The 18,682-nt window shown below is 36.0% G+C and overlaps 2 protein-coding genes and 1 long non-coding RNA gene across 5 annotated transcripts in view; 1 reads left to right on the forward strand and 2 right to left on the reverse strand.

Annotated features, from left to right (window-relative positions):
* Window positions 1-6: 6 nt before the first annotated feature.
* On the forward strand, window positions 7-14,335 carry LOC106103805 (xaa-Pro aminopeptidase 1). Of its 2 annotated transcripts, none has more exons than XM_013283691.1 (11): window positions 7-366; window positions 11,179-11,441; window positions 11,526-11,729; window positions 11,834-12,050; window positions 12,133-12,400; window positions 12,481-12,742; window positions 13,020-13,227; window positions 13,314-13,547; window positions 13,682-13,753; window positions 13,825-13,979; window positions 14,057-14,335. In XM_013283691.1, the coding sequence occupies exons 1-11, from the start codon at window positions 315-317 to the stop codon at window positions 14,267-14,269; spliced, it is 2,148 nt and encodes a 715-aa protein (XP_013139145.1). In that variant the 5' UTR covers window positions 7-314; the 3' UTR covers window positions 14,270-14,335. The 2 variants fall into 2 exon arrangements, with proteins under 2 accessions (XP_013139145.1, XP_013139146.1); XM_013283692.1 differs by lacking the exon at window positions 7-366 and adding an exon at window positions 9,747-10,925.
* On the reverse strand, window positions 3,236-11,262 carry LOC106103806. 2 transcript variants are annotated; one of them, XR_001225637.1, is made up of 3 exons: window positions 11,174-11,262; window positions 6,705-6,863; window positions 3,236-3,760 (listed from the first exon to the last, which is right to left on the reverse strand). It is a non-coding gene; the product is annotated as an uncharacterized LOC106103806 (long non-coding RNA). The 2 variants fall into 2 exon arrangements; XR_001225638.1 differs by lacking the exon at window positions 3,236-3,760 and adding an exon at window positions 3,772-6,572.
* A 1,910-nt stretch (window positions 14,336-16,245) lies between the features above and the next one.
* The window catches only part of LOC106103502 (STAM-binding protein), a 4,678-nt gene continuing 2,241 nt past the window's right edge, over window positions 16,246-18,682 (reverse strand). The window contains exons 4-8 of the mRNA XM_013283281.1: window positions 18,603-18,680; window positions 18,021-18,158; window positions 17,805-17,917; window positions 17,293-17,395; window positions 16,246-17,215 (exon numbers count right to left, since the gene is read on the reverse strand). Of these exons, the coding sequence (XP_013138735.1) occupies window positions 17,153-17,215; window positions 17,293-17,395; window positions 17,805-17,917; window positions 18,021-18,158; window positions 18,603-18,680 (495 nt within the window). The 3' untranslated portion in view covers window positions 16,246-17,152. The remainder of the gene's footprint in view (window positions 17,216-17,292; window positions 17,396-17,804; window positions 17,918-18,020; window positions 18,159-18,602; window positions 18,681-18,682) is intronic.

The raw sequence follows: 18,682 nt of genomic DNA on the forward strand, positions 1-18,682 counted from the left end.
CGCTCCCAAGGGTGGTGGGGTTAAAGGGGCGCATGGCGAGCTACGCCAGGATGAAACCCCGTCAGACAGTGACGACCGCGGCTTGTGAATCCACTTCTTTCACAACCTTCGAAGCGAATTTACTAAGAAATCCACTATGACTTCATTCTGATACTTTTTAAAATACCAATCTATTACTTCCATACAAAACGCATAATATTTGCAAATCCATGAAGTAATGTCAGAAGCGATAACCTTTTGTCTTTTAAGATAACGAATTGACCGTCGAAAGTAAAACATTATTTAAAAACCAGTGGAACTTCACAAAAGAAACAATGGAGTTGATAGTAGCGGTGCATTTAATCGCAGTCGCAGCTATTTTAACAGGTAAGCTATTTTCATCTACATTTAACAATAATTAAAAAGATTACAAAGTTTGCTACTTTGACCCCTAAGCTGGGGTTATAATATAGCGCGCTTGGGCAACCGCCCAGGGTACTGAAAGGGATGCTACAGTTCATCTCACCAACCTGTTCATCCCACTAGCAAGAAAAGCTAGATAGAGTTAAATAAAAATTAGGCACTGCCAAAATCTCGCCCAGGGCGCTGGCAGCTCTAATACTTAGTACTGTTCTAATGTTTCCTTACACATTCCATTCGTAGTTGTTTCTAAGTTTTAAGATTTAGATTATTCACGCCAGTTTCCCAGCTACATTACCACATTCGTTAGTATTTTTAGTTCGATAACTTCGTGAAATTTGTTTGACTGAAGTTTTATTCTCTTACAACTTAGGTCAACCTTACATTAACGAATCACTAGTTAATTAATGATAAATTAAATGGAAACTTCAACAACTCAGTATTACTATAATAGTGGATTCGAACCCACGACACATTTTCAGCCGAGGTTTTAATAATTCCAAGTTCTAATTCTAAAAAAATTAAGAAAATGTTATGTTCCTGCATTTTCCATACATTCAATCCGCGATAAGGACGCCATTTGGAAGTTTTACAACCGAACAGACAAGTGCATAATTTAATGTTCTTATTACACGAACCACAATATATAACTTACGCCCATAATTTTTTTTCCAAGTATCTTACCAAAACACAGGCTTACATAACAAAAAATAAGCTACTGGCTGGAATCTTATCTTACTAATACGAATATTATGAATGTAAAGTTTTAGATGGTTGGATGTCAAAGATTGTAGACTGCTGAACGGATCTCGATGAAATTTGACATAAATGTAGAGCATAGTCTCGAAGAACACATAGTCTACTTTCTTTTGTTTTATTTAATTTCACGCGCACGCAGTCGCGAACGAAAGGTAGTAGAAAATTTTATTTCCACAATTTGTGTCTTCGACATATTGTTAAGTATGTAATATACGTTTCGGCCGAGCTAACCTTTAAATGTCGTGGTATGGTATGGTGTAGTATGATAACGACCCAGTTTGATTCTCAGTAACACTGAGATACGCGCTATAGCAAATACCTTTATTTGACTTATCAATACGTTTGGTACACATTACTCATATTCGAAACTAATAAAATTTCTTCCAAAAGGATTATGAAAACACGGAGATATTAAGTTTATTATTTTATTATTATTAGCACCTTTTAATGACAAACAAGTCTAAAGGCAGTAATCGAATTTTTAAGAAATACATTTTACTTTTTATCTACTCGGATGCGGGTAGAATGTTCCCCGGATATGACCCAAAAGCAAGGGCGAGCAACGCGAGGCGCCACTTCCGGTCGCGGTTTTGTTTAAACGTAATCGATCAGCTCAATTTCATGACATCCTACGCTAATGGTAGCATGGACACCTTATTTTCAGTTTTAACGCAATACATTATAACATTTACATGTTAATTTAATAAAAAATGCACAAAGTATAATGGCCTACATTATAATAAGATGGATCCCTGAGATCACTGCCCTTTGATAGGAGTTTAAAAAGGTATAATTGCTTCATCTAAACAATCTACAGTTAAATAAAAAATAAGGTTATTGATGGACTGCGTGAAAAAAAAATGGCAAATAATAAAAAAAATAGACAAAACGTCAATTTTTTTCTCTTTCTCCATAACTCTGGCTACTCGTTATCATAACTGTATATATTATGTATATCAAATAATTAAACAAATTCTCAGCGGCATATTAAAATAAAACATCGATGTAGAAAACACCTTGCCTTGCAGCGCTGTTCAATATAATCAAGGGATTAAAAAGAGACAGATTGGAATGCGCCGGGAGCTAGAAAAAGACAACACTAACAATTCCCACGATCCAGCGTGAGAAATATGGGATGCTTGATATTCCGTATGTATTAGGAGAACATAATATCATAGAAGGTTACACAAAATTCCATAGGTGGTAAAAGAAAAGTTTATCTTATAATTTTGGTCTACTGAACTATGCTTCTTAACAATGTTTTCAATTCCGAGGCAAAGAATTTATGACACTCGTTGGTATTATTGTATTTTAGCTTACGAAATTACGAACTAATTTAACAGAAATGATAAAATAACATAATAGATAGTTATATAAATAATAATAGCAGTGTTACGTACAAAATAGGTTCATTTCGCGAAGGCGAATCGTAAACGCACGCCCGTAAGGCGCCGCCCGCCGGCACTCCCCTGACATTTATCCCTAGCCCATAAAAATAAATATCTACCAGGGGATCATATCGTCGAAGTGACGCTTTGTAAAGGCCTCGGCGCGCCCGTAGTCCCGTCCCGCTCGGGTGACTCGCCCCACTAACCCGTTTCATTCGTTTTATTATCTCTTGTAACGTGATGTCGTATGAACATTAAAATCGTAACATGTCATTAAAGTACGTCATTAAAGTAATTAGATATAAATTAATGTACAAATTCGGAAACAAAACAATAAGTCGCATCATATCTGAGTGACGTGAAGGGAAATTGGGCGAGGGTTGTGACGGAGTTAAATGTGAAGGGGCCGCAGGTTGCGTGCGGACCCCGGCCGGTGACAAATGATGGTCATTGTCTTTATTACCGCAAGATGGACGGCTACAATAAATGGTCCACAATTTCTTTTTATTCCGTACGAAATTTTAGGCTTTTTTAACATTTCCAGTGAATTTTGGTGAAAGCTTTTACATAGACGTATACAAATCTTATATTAAGTAGATATTTCTTTCAGAATTATTGTGCATATTAAGTTTCATATTAACTTTACCCTTAAGGGCTGTATAATTCGTTCTTTTTTAAAAAAAACTTATCACTAGCGACATCTATGAACATGAAGTTGTTGCTCAAGCATGTCAATAGATGTCGCCCGTCCGAGAGTTAATTTCATTGGTGCAGTGGATGCCCGGGATGGATGCATCGGGGATCAAATCCGCCTTTTTTATATAATATTATTCACTTTTGTTTAGATCCTAACAACAACAATGGTCCAAAACAAAAAAAAATAGTGATCTTATACAGTAGACTAAATATAAAGTTGTTAAATTATAGATCAACCCAAAAAAATAATATTTCATTATGACCAGTTATAACAAACATTTATACACTCCCATTTGGTTATAAAATAAACAATTCTCAATGTTGCAAGCGTCCGTCCGCTAAGTGCACTGAACCGTACGAATGCAGTTGTGTTTGTGAAATGCACACAGAAGCGGCGACAGCAGGCGGGGCGGTGAATGCACTTTGCATCGCTCACCGCCTCGGCGGGCTGCACGCCTGGTAGCGTGGCCGCGCACCACAGGCCCGTCGCGACGACCACTTGGCAACGCAACCGACCACTCTTTTAAAAGATTCAAAATCACGAAATAAAAAGTTCAAAATAAAGAAAGCTGTCCCTCAGTGTACATTATTCATATTAATTTACACGAAAGAAAAACAAGAAGGACTCTATGGGGCATTTAGTCCTATTAGTCCAACGTCGTTTGTTCATAAAATATATTGAAATATTAATTTTGCTTAACAGTACCAGAGCTGAAAAACATGGAACTCCTAAAAAATCCAACTCTGGCATTGTTACGATTTCATTACTCCAGAATAGCTGAAAAGTATCTGTATAGTTGCAATAAAAAATTCAGTATGAAATAGTGCATTTTTCGATTGAATGAATTTTATTCAAGACAATGACGACGTCGCGGTCGGACAAATCATAGTCTAATTTAGTAGGACTAAGAGTACAAAGGGTTTATGACGACTTGGTCTAAAATTATATCTTCTTGTTTATTATGCTCTGGTATCAGTGGGCAACGATGTCGCCATAGTAACCACCCACACCAACCACATTCCCCGCCTACTTCAGGGAAGAATGAATGATGCAGCGAGTTAACCACTACACAATTATGAAGTCCTGATCACGCCAGACTGTAAACTTTCAGGATGAGAACAACGCGCAGTCGGGCAGCGCATATCCCTGCCCAGCGTGTGGTGATAATAAAATAAGATAACCGCCCAGAATAACCTCCCCTCTCAAGGGTCTGCCCTTATGTTTCCTCTTGCCGAGTATGTTATCCTAATACTTCTTCCATCTAATTACGCATATCATTATAATTTTTCGACTCGGGGGAGGAGATCTTATTTGAAGTGATAGATCGTTTATCAATTGTCAAATATTTATTCTACACGTCTTGCACGTATTAATATTTTTTTTTATTATAAGTACCAAAGTTAAAAATAACAAGAAAATAAATATGTAAAAGGTATACATATCGTTTTCCATTTATAGTGTGTGTATACTTCTGACCATCGTTAATTTGCGAATTGCGAAATAATAAACGTGGGCGGTAACATCCAGTGAGCGCTATCGCTCCCCTGACTATACATAACATTATATCTATACCTAATCGAATTCGTGGGTTCTCTCTCATCGATTTCTGTTCACGGCACCATCTCGCATCTATGTTGCCTTGGTATTTTCCGAACGGTTCGACATTATCAGCAATCGCCGATACATTTCCAATACGGCCCTGCCCTACCCACCCTACGCAGTCCCTCCCTAATTCATCGATAAGCGTTTATATGCCAATTATTTGTTATAAACAACGTCTTAATGCAAATAAACGTTATAATAGATGTAAAAATTATACTTTTGTGTAAGTAGAAGCGTTTGTATTGATCAGATAATACAAAAGATAAAGACGAAAGAAAACAACTGCAAAGGAACAATGAACGCAATGAAGAAAATTATGTCATACCACGTTCCGGTAACGTAACCGACGTCTGTACCAGGACGGCATAACTGATAGAGCGACGTCTCGTTAAGTTATTATCGCGTAGGAACTTTGCCCTGACTAGGACTAAAAGGGAAGAGCAACATTTTCAGGTGTATAAAATGTCTATGTTTGGCAATGATCTCATTCTGTATGCGACGGATTCATTTTCCAATAGAAGCTTTATAGTTTATCTTTTCGGCATTGTTTTTGGTAGTCCATCGAACAGAGAGCTATTTTATTTATTTTCTGGGAACATGGAATCTTAAATAGAGAATATATTAACGTTTTAAATGTCCGTCAAAATCCGTTGATTTTGTTAAAATTGTTTAATCAACCTATATATATGTTTAAAAAAAATTAAATAGGCTGTAAGTACTAAAGCAAAGGTCCAAAGTATTAGTAAATACCTACAGCGATAGTATTCGCGTGTAAAGAAGCGAACAGCACGCACAATATCTGTAGACTATAAGCAGAAGGGCCCGCGCCCCGAGTGCGTAGCTTCTTGCGTAAGACGCTCTCTCGCGATTGGACGAAGAAACCACGCCCATTGCGTAAGCAAACCTTGAATTTGTGACGGGCCCTTCTCTCGGCCCTTATTATCTCCACACACTTTCTGTTCCCCTGGTACGGAGTATTTTATTATAAATAATTTAAAGGGCTCCTAATGTTGTACTAATAATGATTTTTTTTTACAATAAACAAAAATGAAAGTGATTGTAAAAAGTATTGTGGTATGGTGTGGTAAGTTACTTTTCACACTACCAATAAAATGGCTAGTAACTGGTAACAATAGAAATAATTCATCAGCTATGTTCTGTTTACTTAGCAATAATTATCTGATAATAAATAGGCACGTATTAAAGTGGAGTTAATTTGGAAGTGTTAAAAATAAAAAAAGGTTGAGGAATAATGGACATGTCACTCCCAATGACTTTGTGTACCAGGAGAACATAGCTAGCAAGGAAATCGAAAGGGCTTTGCTTTTTGTAAGGAACAGTCCCTTTCCCTTGGCGTGCCCCGCGGTGAGTGAGTGGTTTTGGAATTTTTTTATAAAAATGTAACTTACGATGTCATCTCTCTAAACACTGATCTATGACATTTTGTCTATGTTATTTATTTTTTTGATTTCGCCATTCCGACGACAGTTTTAAAAAAACGAACTCATTTCCAATTTCCTATTTTAGAAGCTATGGGTTACAGATGCTATTCGACTGATAAAAAATTCAAACATGGACAAAAACGTAATTATTTAAAGAAAGCTTGATCGTTCACGGAGCGCTTTGAATTTCTACTGTGATCAATCGATTGCAGAAACATTGCAATGCAACAAAAGGAATAAAAATGTCGAAACCACTGTGCTCAGAGTTTCAACAACACTTCACTTCTGTAATAAAAACTTTCTAACTTACCGAGACATTTTAACTTACACAGAAATATTTTTTAGGGAACTACGTAATTATTTATAAGAAAATTCTACTAAGATTTGTAGAAACATTGAGGGTAAAGAAGTATTTACCTCAAATTATTCTTCATGGCACCGATTCAACAAACAAAATGGCGTCGACAATCATTTCGACAAAGATGGCCTCACTTGAATCTCCGCTACCAGGAGGACATACACCAAAAGAAGTCGAATGGAATGTGTTCGTTTGTTTTCTTAAATTCTTCACAGTGCCTATAAATAATTAAAATATAGTTATTTTAATAACCTTAAAATAAATATGTAACCTAATGTAAAAATTAATGAACGCGGTTATAAAAAATTCTTAGATTCTAAAAAAGTCCTAATAAAGTAGAGAAACCTCATTCTTTTGGAAAACCAGTTAAATAGATAAAATAGTTGAAACTATATACATATAAATAGTGATTGACACGTGTGTTGTATTCTAAAAATCTTCAAATCTCACAAATATAACTTAAAACCAATAAAAGACATACACTTTCATTTAAATTTAAATGAAATCGCATATAAATGTTCCTGTTTCAATATATCATATGCAGTGTAATGAAAATGACAGTCGTTTTTTCCTGTACTAGCGTTCGCTAGCGACTTCGTCCGCGTGAAATTAAAAAAAAAAAACAAAAGTAGTTAGCCTATGTGTTCTTCCAGACTATCATCTACGTCTATGCCAAATTTCATCGAGATCTGTTCAACCGTTAAGGCTACAAACTCTAACAAACATCTATCCATCCATCCACCCATCTGAACTTTCGCGTTTATAATATTAGTAAGAAGTAAGATGGCACTAGTAACATACAGTAAATAAAAAAACTACTTATATTTACAAACCTCTTGGTTTATAAATATAGGTAATTTTTCTCTATTCTATGTTTAGAATAAAGAAAATATTTACTTATTTCATTAACTACTGCTTAGAATAGCTCCCATTTCAATCGCGTTTGTATGCTTCATTTGAGACGGGAATGCCAAATATTTCTTCCTCGCGATCCTTGTCACGCACAAACACACCCATGTTCCAGCCGCAGCCCCTACGTCCGGGGAGCACTCACACGCGTGTCGTGTGTGACACAGGGACTCCTTAACATCTTTGTAACCCTGGTACATGTAACTCACATGTTCAACCCTTTGAACCGTATTTGTAAGGCACACATGTGAAGGTATAACATGCGCGTAAGTGCTTATTCCTGCTTTAGAAATGATTTAGCCAGTTTTGTTAGTTAGCAAAGTGTTCAGTATAGGGTTGTAGTAATTAAGTTTAAGTAATCAGAGATTCAAATCTTTTTTCTGAAATAAGTCATTTTAATTAAAAATTACCTTTGGTGATTAAAAATTTTCAACATATAATGAAAAAAAATCATTTTAAAAAGGACGTTTTATTTTGTTTGGTAATAAACGTCGCGTGAATGTTGTATTCTGTGTTATTTAAAACAAAGAGTTATAAAAATAAAACAAAATTGTAAATAATAAGAGGCAAAATCAGCGTGCACACGCCCCCATGACGCAGTGACATGCGTCAAAAGTGTCTACTGCACCAGAGCACCAGCGAAATTAAAGAGATGCGTTCGTACTTTAACGTGTACTTTACCGTTTTACGAAACAACACTACTTTGCTTCGTTCTGCGTTTACTTACTTTCAAATGCATTTCCTGTTGTACGACAAGGATAGGTATAAAAGTGCCTCCACCTTTCCTTCATGGCTTAGAGACTATATTCACACGCGGCTGCATATCATAAAGATCAAAGAAACATTTACTTATTCCTTTTAGATTGAACATGTGAGATATATTTGCAATTCTTCAATTAAATATCATCAATAGATATAGTTATTATTGTTTTATCAAATTAAAGAAAGGTATTTAAATTTCCTGTTTGTCTAACACTAAGTATGCGAATTGAATTATCTATGATTTGAGCGCTCCTAGTAATTCGCATTGAATCTAGCCGGCCAGCATAGATCATTGGCCCGATTACAATTTAATAAAATATACCAAAGCAACAAAACATGCAAAATGCAAATAACATAGACAAAGAACACTAAAAAACAATAATTTGGTCTGGAATATTACAATACAGGAATTTACAGGACTCTCACACATCCTTAGGATATTTTAAATAATCTAAACCGAAAAAACTATTGCTACAGGATACGTAGTACTACAAGGCAATGCCTCCCTTCCCGGGCACGGAGCTTAGGAAGACCTCTTCCTATGTTATGCAGCCTTGGTAAAATGTGACGTCATGTGCGCTTCGTATCCGGGAAACTTCATCTTAATTTCGTTTTACAGATACTAACTAAAACACGGTCAGAATTTTTTTATACCAAAAGCAGCCATCCCGGTTTACAACGATTCATCCTGAGAGTATCTCATTGGTCAGAAAATATTCTCGGGAGTGGTCAACCGCGGCCATGTCTGACGACGTCCTTTCGACAACTATTGTTTGCTTTCGAAAAACGATCTCCACTCGATTTATATCTTCCTGGTAGAAAAAGGGAGCAATCCATTGTTTCATGTTTCACTTTTTTTATTTAGTTTAGAAGTTCATTGTGATCACGGTTGTAGGTTCGAATAGGAATAACGTTGTGGTAAAATGTACACTTGGATTCTTTGATATCAATAATCTTACTATAATGAGTAAAACCTAGAATTCTAGGTCTAAAGATAGATAAACTAAGTTCAGATTCCTACAGAAACCTACTTTTTCTGTTTAAAACAACACAAGAAGCTTATCTCGATCGCAATCTTTAAATAGCTGTTTTTTTTTCGAATGTGAGATAGATGGCGCTGTTAATAATAAAAGTTATTATTTTTAGCCAGGACGAAATGTTGGAAAAAGATTTGAGTTGACATCAGTTCGCGTAAATTAAAATTAATTTGTTTCAGGTTCCGTTATGTTATAGACTGTAGTATCAGCTTTAGCTCGCAAATGGGGTTCTTATATTGAGTTATTTTGAAACCGAAATTATACATTTTTTGTATTACGAGTAAGTTATAGTCACAAATTCGTAGTAAAATTAAATATCAAATATTCCCAAAATCCATAAAATATTTTTTTCTAATTTCTACCTTTTGGCTATTTTTTTTTTTACATTTTTGACACTAACATTTTTGCACGTTTGAGCAACTGATTTTATTAATTCACTGTGTTATTTGTAAGTGAACATGCGACTGCATTTTATCGCCGGCTGCAGTGCAAGTGAGCGGCCGTTGCACTCTCCGGTCGTTGCCTGGTTATCCTTGAGTGTCTTATCCTTGCGCAGGACGACGCGTCACGCCAACCTCTTACATTATTATGTTGCCCTGGTAAATCGCAGGATATTTTGTCCCTTTGGGAATGCCTACAGAAATCCTAAGGGATAACGGGGCGGTCCTTAAGAAATATTTCTCCTTTTTGCGACTTAAGATTGGTTAAGTTTCAGTTTGTTATTGAAAGTTGTGTCTTATAAACAAAAATTAATCACAAAGGTTTTCCTTTCGAGGTCCTCTTCTTTAAAGATGCCCATGTCAGTCAAGGAGACGTTTTAACGTTCGTCACTAGTTAAATATTTTATTGTGTGGCCTTTTATATGTTACAGCCAAATACAAGATTATTTCGTTGCTTGTATTTACTTTTAATGTAAATTCTTGTCAATTACATCCTTATTGTTTTTAATAATTAGTAAGCAGAGGAATCTAAAATGAGAATAAAAATCATCTCCTGTCGACTTATAAGGTCCTGTTAGTTGTTGACGTCAGTCCAATATTTCATACCGCATCCCTTGGGTACCTCCCGCGTCGCGGATTGGACAATCACAGATTACTTTGCCAAAGTATCGTTTTTTCTTTATTTTTTACATTTATTTATTTCTGAATGCTATTCCCATCCTTTACAAATATCATTAATCGTCGTTTTAACTTCACTAACACAAACGTAACACTTACAACGTGAACTGGTACCGCCCCTTTATAACAGGAATAAGGGAAAGTGTTGAAAAAGGTAGGGTGCGTGTTTTGACTGTCCTTGTCGCACGCACGAGCTTTCTGGAAGCTCTTTCAAGTTTAACCTTCGTGTTGGATATGGCATCCTGGTACATTCCCGCGCCGCCAACGTTGCTGTCGCTAGCCGCTTTCACCGTCAGATGAACTTTTACGAGCCGTGTGTACTTTGAGCGAGATGCAGAAAGCTTACATCTCTCTCGGTTGCTAAGGGCGACGTCGCAACTTAAAGCTAACTTACAAAGGGATACATACAATAGAGCGCGTAGCGGGAAATACTAGAAGCATTGATTTCTGTTATGTACTTATGTATTTATACTATTAAAAGATTTAAGTCCATAGGTTGCAATTATAACTTTGACGTTTTAAGTTTTTTTGGGTAGGTATTCCAGAAGTCATCAATATCTCACAAAAATACATAGTTCCAACTATTAAAGCTAACAAATATTTACACTGTAAAGAAAGATGTACAACAAATTATTACAACAAATGTAAAACCTGTCCCTAAGTAAGAAAAAAAAGCTTTCAGTGACCATGATATTTACTCACTGCAGGTTGCGATGGAGTTCGTAACCCTCAGCAGCCGACACCGACGACGAGCACCACAAGTACCGCCATGCCGGCGCTGGTCTCCCGGTTGCCGGACCCCCTCACCATCGTGCAGGAGCTGCCGACTGCGACGCAGGCTATTTGCGCCGACGCCACCGACCCCGCCAACCCGCTCGGCAGACTGCGCAGCGCGATGAAAAACATCAGTTACACACAGATGAACGCATTCTTTGATGCTTTCCTGATCTTTTACAGTGATGAGCATTTGGTGAGCAAATAATAATAAACACATGTGTTAGAACTATGGCTATGGAATATAGATATTATCCTCCATGTAACACTTTCTATACAGAGTGAGGAACCAGCTCCCGAGGAGCGTCGCTTGCAGTACATCAGCGGGTGGGCGGGCGCAGGCACAGCAGCTGTCAGCGAGGGCGGTGCAGCCCTCTGGGTGTCTGGAAGCGATGTGCGCCGCGCTCGCGCTGTCGTCTCCTGCGCCTGGCTCGTCATCGACGAAAACGACCCCAGCCAGCCCAATATTGCAGAGTGGATAGCGGTATGGCCAGAAATACCACAGAACTATGACACCTTAATTTTTAATATTGATACTAGTATCCTTAAAAAACATTATGAGGGGTAATTCTAAAGCATCTGGCACAGGAGCGTCCGGGTCGCAATGGTCGCGTGGGAGCGGACGCGCGGCTGACGTCTGTCACCGAGTGGCAAGCCCTGTCAAGCAGCCTGCAGCGCGAAGGAATGCAGTTGATCCACACGCCCACACTGCTCGACCAGCTGTGGGCTGACGAGCCCAACCCTATGCTGCGCCGACCCGACTTCTCAAGGATTGTTGCTAATCTACATCACCTGGAGTACACTGGTGAGTTTGGATGTAATAATAATAATAATCATTTTCTATACCTATATATATATATATTACTACTTTCTCTGAAATTGTTTAGGGATGTCCTGGCGCGACAAAGTGTCGGCAGTACGACACGAGCTCCGCGAGCTGAGCGCGGATGCGATGGTGGTGACAGCCCTGGACGAGGTGGCGTGGTTGTTGAACGTGCGCGGCCGCGACTTGCCCTACGCCCCGCTTCTCAAGGCATTCGTCGTCGTCAGTATGAAAGAGGTCCGCGTGTACGCGCCCCCGGGAAAACTGTCCATGCCGGTCCGAGAGGCCTTGGCGGTCTACAATTGTTATACGTCTTCTAATAATTGTACACGGTAACTATTAACTTTATTTACCGCTAACGTACACCCTTCACCTGTATCAGGCATTCTATCATATTCTATATATCTCCCAGGGTTAATGAATACACTACAATTTACTCCGACCTCCGACGAGCGACTGAGACCAAGATTCTCATTCCGACTGGAGACACGTTCCAAAGAGGGGCATCTGCCGCAATCGCGCAGAGCGTCCCGCAGTCAAAGAGACTCTTCCAGTCTTCTCCCATTATCTATTTCAAAGCACAGAAGAACCAAGCTGAGATCAAAGGAATGAAGAAGGCGCATTTACGAGATGCTGTCGCGATGTGCACGGTTTTGAGTTACATTGAGAGTATGGTTAGTAAATAAAATGCAACACATTTACCCTCACCTAAGTTTGCAAAAGGTAATATTTGTTGTTTGTAAGATTCTCGGCTTAATTTTATTTTTCCTTAAAAAATGGAATGTCATAAAATTTGGTATTTAATTAACTTACAGGCAGTCTTAATAGTCTTTAGAGTCTCGAGGTATAAAGAATAGCGCATTCGTGAACTCGAACCTAGTCGGCGAGTAAATTACAAGGGAGGCTATAACCTTAAATCAGATTACTGTATTATATTTTTTTATAATACAGGGCAAGGCAGGTCTAAACGAGCTATCAGTGGCAATGAAAGTAGATGTGACACGAGCAACACAGGCGGGCTATGTAGGTCTAGCGATGCGTACACGGGTCGCTTTTGGTGCCAGCGCCGCAGAACCTGAATACTACGCCATTAATACTACAAGCAGGCGAGTGCTGCTCAACTCCACGATGGTCATACAGTCAGGAGGGCAGTATGATGGTAAGAGACTTTTAATTGAAACAAGATTTAAAATAGAACACAGTAAGCTTACGGTGTCTGAAACCTTTGTGCTTCCTCGGTTACAGAGGGGACTACAGTGGTAACCCGCACAGTTCACTACGGCGTGCCTTCACGGGAGGAGCGTCGAGCATATACCACTACGCTGCGTTCGCTGGCTGCACTTAGCACCCTGCAGATGCCGAGCACGTTGCCCGCCGCCCACGCGGATCCAGTCGCCAGGGCTCCGCTATGGGTTGCCAAGCAGGATTATCCCTCGATAACTGGACACGGTGTCGGAGCAGCGCTGAATAGACGCGAAGGTATACTCTCTTGTATTTGTAAGAAGTTTACCTAATTCTATTATGTCAGTACTGGAGAAATATGAAGAATCCATGACCTTAAAATATACTAATGTGGAACTTAACCTGTTCTTTAGTTACGTTTTTTGTTTCAGATCCCGTTGTAATCGACTACAGACAAGACACAAATTTGCACACGTTTAGAGAAGGATATTTTGTTACAAGCGGTAAGTTAAATTAACTAGTTACTACCATAGAAGTATATCCCTATTTACTTATTATTCACCTTGTATTTTAGAACCAGCATGGTACGAGCCAAGAAAGTTCGGTATAAGGCTTGGGAACGTGTTGGAAGTAGTTGCCAAATCTAATGGATACTTGGGCTTCCACGAAGCGACGCTATTACCGTTCGAACCCAAACTAATTGATAGAAACTTGTTAACTGAATATGAGGTAAATTTTATTTCATCAAAGAAATTGTAATATATACTATTTCTGATACTTTTAATTCAGACAAAACATTTTAACAGATAAACTGGTTGAACATGTACAACGAACGCATTCGTAAGACGGTTGGCCCAGAACTTAACGACCAGGGCCTCACCGACGTGTATTACTGGATGATGAACAAGACCATACACATCGAGCCACCTTCTAAAGCTAGGAAAATGACCAGCTCTGCCACCAACACAGAAATATCTACCCTGTTTTCTTGCCTAATTCTTTCTATTTTGATGTTTTAGGTCATTTGGTAGAAAAGAAACTATGTACAACAAAACATTTTCTAGTTATTCATATATGTTAATACATGACTTACCTTGTAATTATTCTTAAAAACGGTGAAAACTGCCATTTTTCTAGATTATTTATTACTTTTATTAAAAAGGTTAATAAAAAGTGAAATTCGAAAATCGATTATTGTCATAGATTATAAATGCACGAATATTGACATTTTGAAATTAAACGACCGCGAAAAAATATAGATAACAAAAAATCATTTTAAAAAGTAGTATAGTCTGCTTCTTTTCACTCTTTGTTAGAAACCAATAAATTGTAGTAACGCAATTATGGAAAACAATTAATGTTATTTGAAATAATATTTAATATCTAGATTATAATTAAGATAAGTTAATAAAATTCTAAGCTGTAATGAAACGAGACTTCTTTTGTAGCTCCTGCAATAAATTACTAGCAAAATTATTTATCAAATTATTAGCTATTAGCGATCCGCATTCCGCATATCTTTCTGTCGTATTCATACTCTTCCCATTTATGTAGAATATATTATATTACCTTAAGTTTATGTTACTCTAAGAAAGCTTTATAATGCTTAAAAAATAAGTTTCGAAGCTAAATTATCTAACGCAAACTCTATTTAATATTAGTATAGTTTTAAATGTATGTCATTAGTTAAATAATTATAATAATTACGAACAATTATAAATGAACGAGTGCCTGTGTACAATGTTTTTAAATAACTTACTCCACGTAGTTTTGATTGTAGTAAGAATTTGCACTTTGTATTTTTAAAATTGAATTAACTAATAGAAAAACAGTTTATTAATGTTTTTTATTAAATTTATTGTAGCATTGCTATCGCGTGTAGTGTAATTTTAAGTATGCATTTAAGAATAGTTATGAAAAAAGCAATACAATTTTTAAAAGTCTTATAAAATTTTATCAAAGTTGATACTAAAATTAAAGAAATTAATTATAATAGTTTATCTGTTATTTAATTTTAGTAGTGTCATTTAACATATAGGATAAAATTGTAAGTATATAAATGATGAGCATCATGCACAAAGTGCCTTAAAACTGTAGTTTGTAAAAAAATGTAGCATTGTAGTAGTAAAATTGTAGTTAATTATAAAAGTAGTAATTGAAAAATCACTTACATATGTTTAGGCCGTTGTATCACACCTTCTCGTTCTTTTATTCTTTTGCAAAAAATAGGTTATATGCAACTGTCAAAAATCAATGACAAATTCTATTTATCACTGTCTAATATGTTTTAAATATATAAATGTATGCTAAGTCATAGAAATGTATGATTGAAGTTTTTTGTTATAGTAATTTTCGCTTTAGATTATAATTATAAGGGAAAAGAAAGATATAAAAGCAACGCCTTAGTCTATTTTTTTAAACTTAGCATACCAAATAATAATATATTTATTACAATTTGGTATGTTCTATTTAAAAACTGACTTAACTCAGTCATATGCTGTTGTACCTCTCAAATGTATTCTCACTTAGAGGTTTTTGTCGTACACAGATGGCTTATTTCACAAACATATCAATTATTGTGCAATAAAAAATAAACTCTATGCGGTTATAAATGTTTTATTTACATTGGTCCATAAATCACATAATATACAGTGCATGAAAAAGGTAATTGTTTAATGAATTTTCATATGACAGCTGCAGAGGCTTTTATGAAAACATTTTGCAATGGTTTAACCAAGAATATAAAAATCCTAGCAGAGGGCGCTTCAATCGCTTTTATCATGAAAAAAAAAATCCATTTTCCGCAATATGGCAAAGGTTTCTATATTCCTAGTCACACTATTTAAAAATAATATTGCAATCTATTCCCTAAAACACAATCAAAAATACAAAATGTCAGAAAAAACCAACAAAATAATTGTGCATTTAAACGAAAAAAAATTGTTACATTTTGCAACAATAACACATCTTAAATTGATAATAATTTAAAACAAATATATTAAAAACTCATTTTAATGTTAAACACAAAAAAAATATAACGACATAGCAAATATTCGATTTCAAGTAATACTGTTATTAAATGTTTGAAAGCATAACTTTTTTACTATCTGTACTGTACAAATAAATGCTGTCTCTGTTTGTTTAAAGTGAGTGAAAGAGATGACTATATATTTGTTCAAATCTTTACAAAAAATCACAATTATTACATCTTCGTTTCTTAAGTAATAAATGCAAATTTGGTAATTTTATTTTGCAATGGCACAGCACCTCAATGGGTAAGTAAACAAGATTTTTTCCCTCATAAAATGTAAAAAAATATAAATACTAAGTTATATTGATGTAAAATAAATATTAACGACTAAATGCGACAAACATTTCTATGTAATATTGAACAATAACTTTGCTTTTAAAATACGATTACTTCATTATACAAAAGTACTGATCGACAATTATAATTATTTGGTTTACACAAACATTATTGTTCCTGCTTATGTCATATTGCAACAAATTTTTATTCTGCTTTCTTTGTTAAAAAGAATTAACTAATACTAGTATATCACAAGCTTGTCATTTACGTATATAATCACAATTGCCGCTTTGAATTTCAAAACACTAAAAGGCGTTTTCCTTCCAATCGTGTATTTAACATATAAAAGCATTTTCGATACATTTTATTATTAAGTTTTGATTACTTTACAATTCAAGATTCATCTATTCTGAGTATCTTTTAAATCACATAGCGAAAAAAAAAACATTTTTTTCATACATAACATAAATAAATAACTTTATATCTGAGCAAGTACTAGGAGAACATGACATTGGTAGTGACTAATAGATTGAACATATAACCTAAAGCTGAACATTGACTGGATATAAATGCAAGACAATACTAATTTGGATGTTCACCTCCGAAGATCTATCATTTCTACTGAAGCGTTGTTATCAAGACGTATGTGCGTCACATCCTGAAAAAGCAACCGAAAAGAAACCTTAAAATTATGAGAAAATGGATCAAATCAGCTTAAAAGGTAACAACACTCACATAGAATAAAGGCGGGTCATTTGGATGAGGATGGAAACCGCTCTGTCTACAATTCGCTATGAACTGCATCCCATAATCCGGTGTTAGAGCGAAATAACCGATTCTGGAATAGAATACAAACATAATTTTATTGTTCAATACAAAAACACAAAAATCATTTTATCTATACTCTATACTAATATAATAAAGCGTAAACACATTACCTCGTGGCGTAGGATGTCAGAAATCACAGCATAATTTCGAGTAATTATTTCATATATTTTTTTTCTTGTAAATAAAATAATATATTGTCACGCTTTTAAATTTAGGGGTATATGAATTAAAAAAAAAAACTGTCTTGTGGGAAAAGGAATATAAACTACCAGCTGACAACATCAAGGAAGCCAGGTTGCCATGGTAACTTGAATTTGACATTTAAAATTGACAAATTTTAACAACTAAAATAAAGTTTTTATAATTATATGCGCATGAAGCCACAGGGAAGCTCGTTTTTTATAAAAATGTATACATACTCGTTATATTTGGGTGCGCAGACGATAGCAATTGCCTCGGGCATCATAAGCTGGTAGGAACACTGCGTATGTAGGTCCACTGACGACAGGAACGCTGTTTGTGTTGGATGTGTCTGGAATACGAAACAATACTTCTATTATGGGTTTATCCAAACACTTGTAAATATATTTCCATCTCTCTCATTTCCTTTGAAAAAACGGGGATAAAATACTTACATGTATCCAACCGAGTGTAATCAAGTTATGCTGATCCTGGTAATGGAATATCTCCTCTTCATTGTTGGTGCTGCACGAGTCCGCGGTGCCAGTCTGCTTCGGCACTATCACGTGAGTTATCTTCAACTGATCGCGTTCCTAATGGATATAAAAAAATACAAAGTCAAGATAAAAAGTATGCTGAGAAATATTTGAATTTTTTTAAGCTTGTAGACCAGAAATAATTGGAAGTTCAAACAATACACTAAAAAGTATCGAAAGAATTCCTTGAATTTTTAAACCTTTTTAAACCTCCCTTAATGTAGTAGGTGTTATGTCTATATTGTACAATTATTATTACTTTGATGTCGATGTCAGCCGAGGTGTGGAGTGATATTTCTACATAGGTCTTTCCCACATTTTTACCATAACAATTGACAATTTAACGTGTAGTAACGCTTAAGTAATGAATCTACCTTGACTGACACCGACTTGAAAGTAATAATAATAACGTAAAAAATGAATTTAAAAAAGAACTTTAAAAGGAAAAGTGTCTACATCTACTAGGATATCATAAGTTAACAGTAGTAAGTCACCACTTACCAGGATGCCAGCGAGTATGCCACATAGCTCGAGGTTGCGAGCGGTGTGCGGCGCGGCGAGGGCCTGGAAGCGCGCCATCA

This window comes from Papilio polytes, unplaced genomic scaffold, assembly GCF_000836215.1.
Source record: "Papilio polytes unplaced genomic scaffold, Ppol_1.0 DF823731.1, whole genome shotgun sequence".
NCBI lineage: Eukaryota > Metazoa > Arthropoda > Insecta > Lepidoptera > Papilionidae > Papilio > Papilio polytes.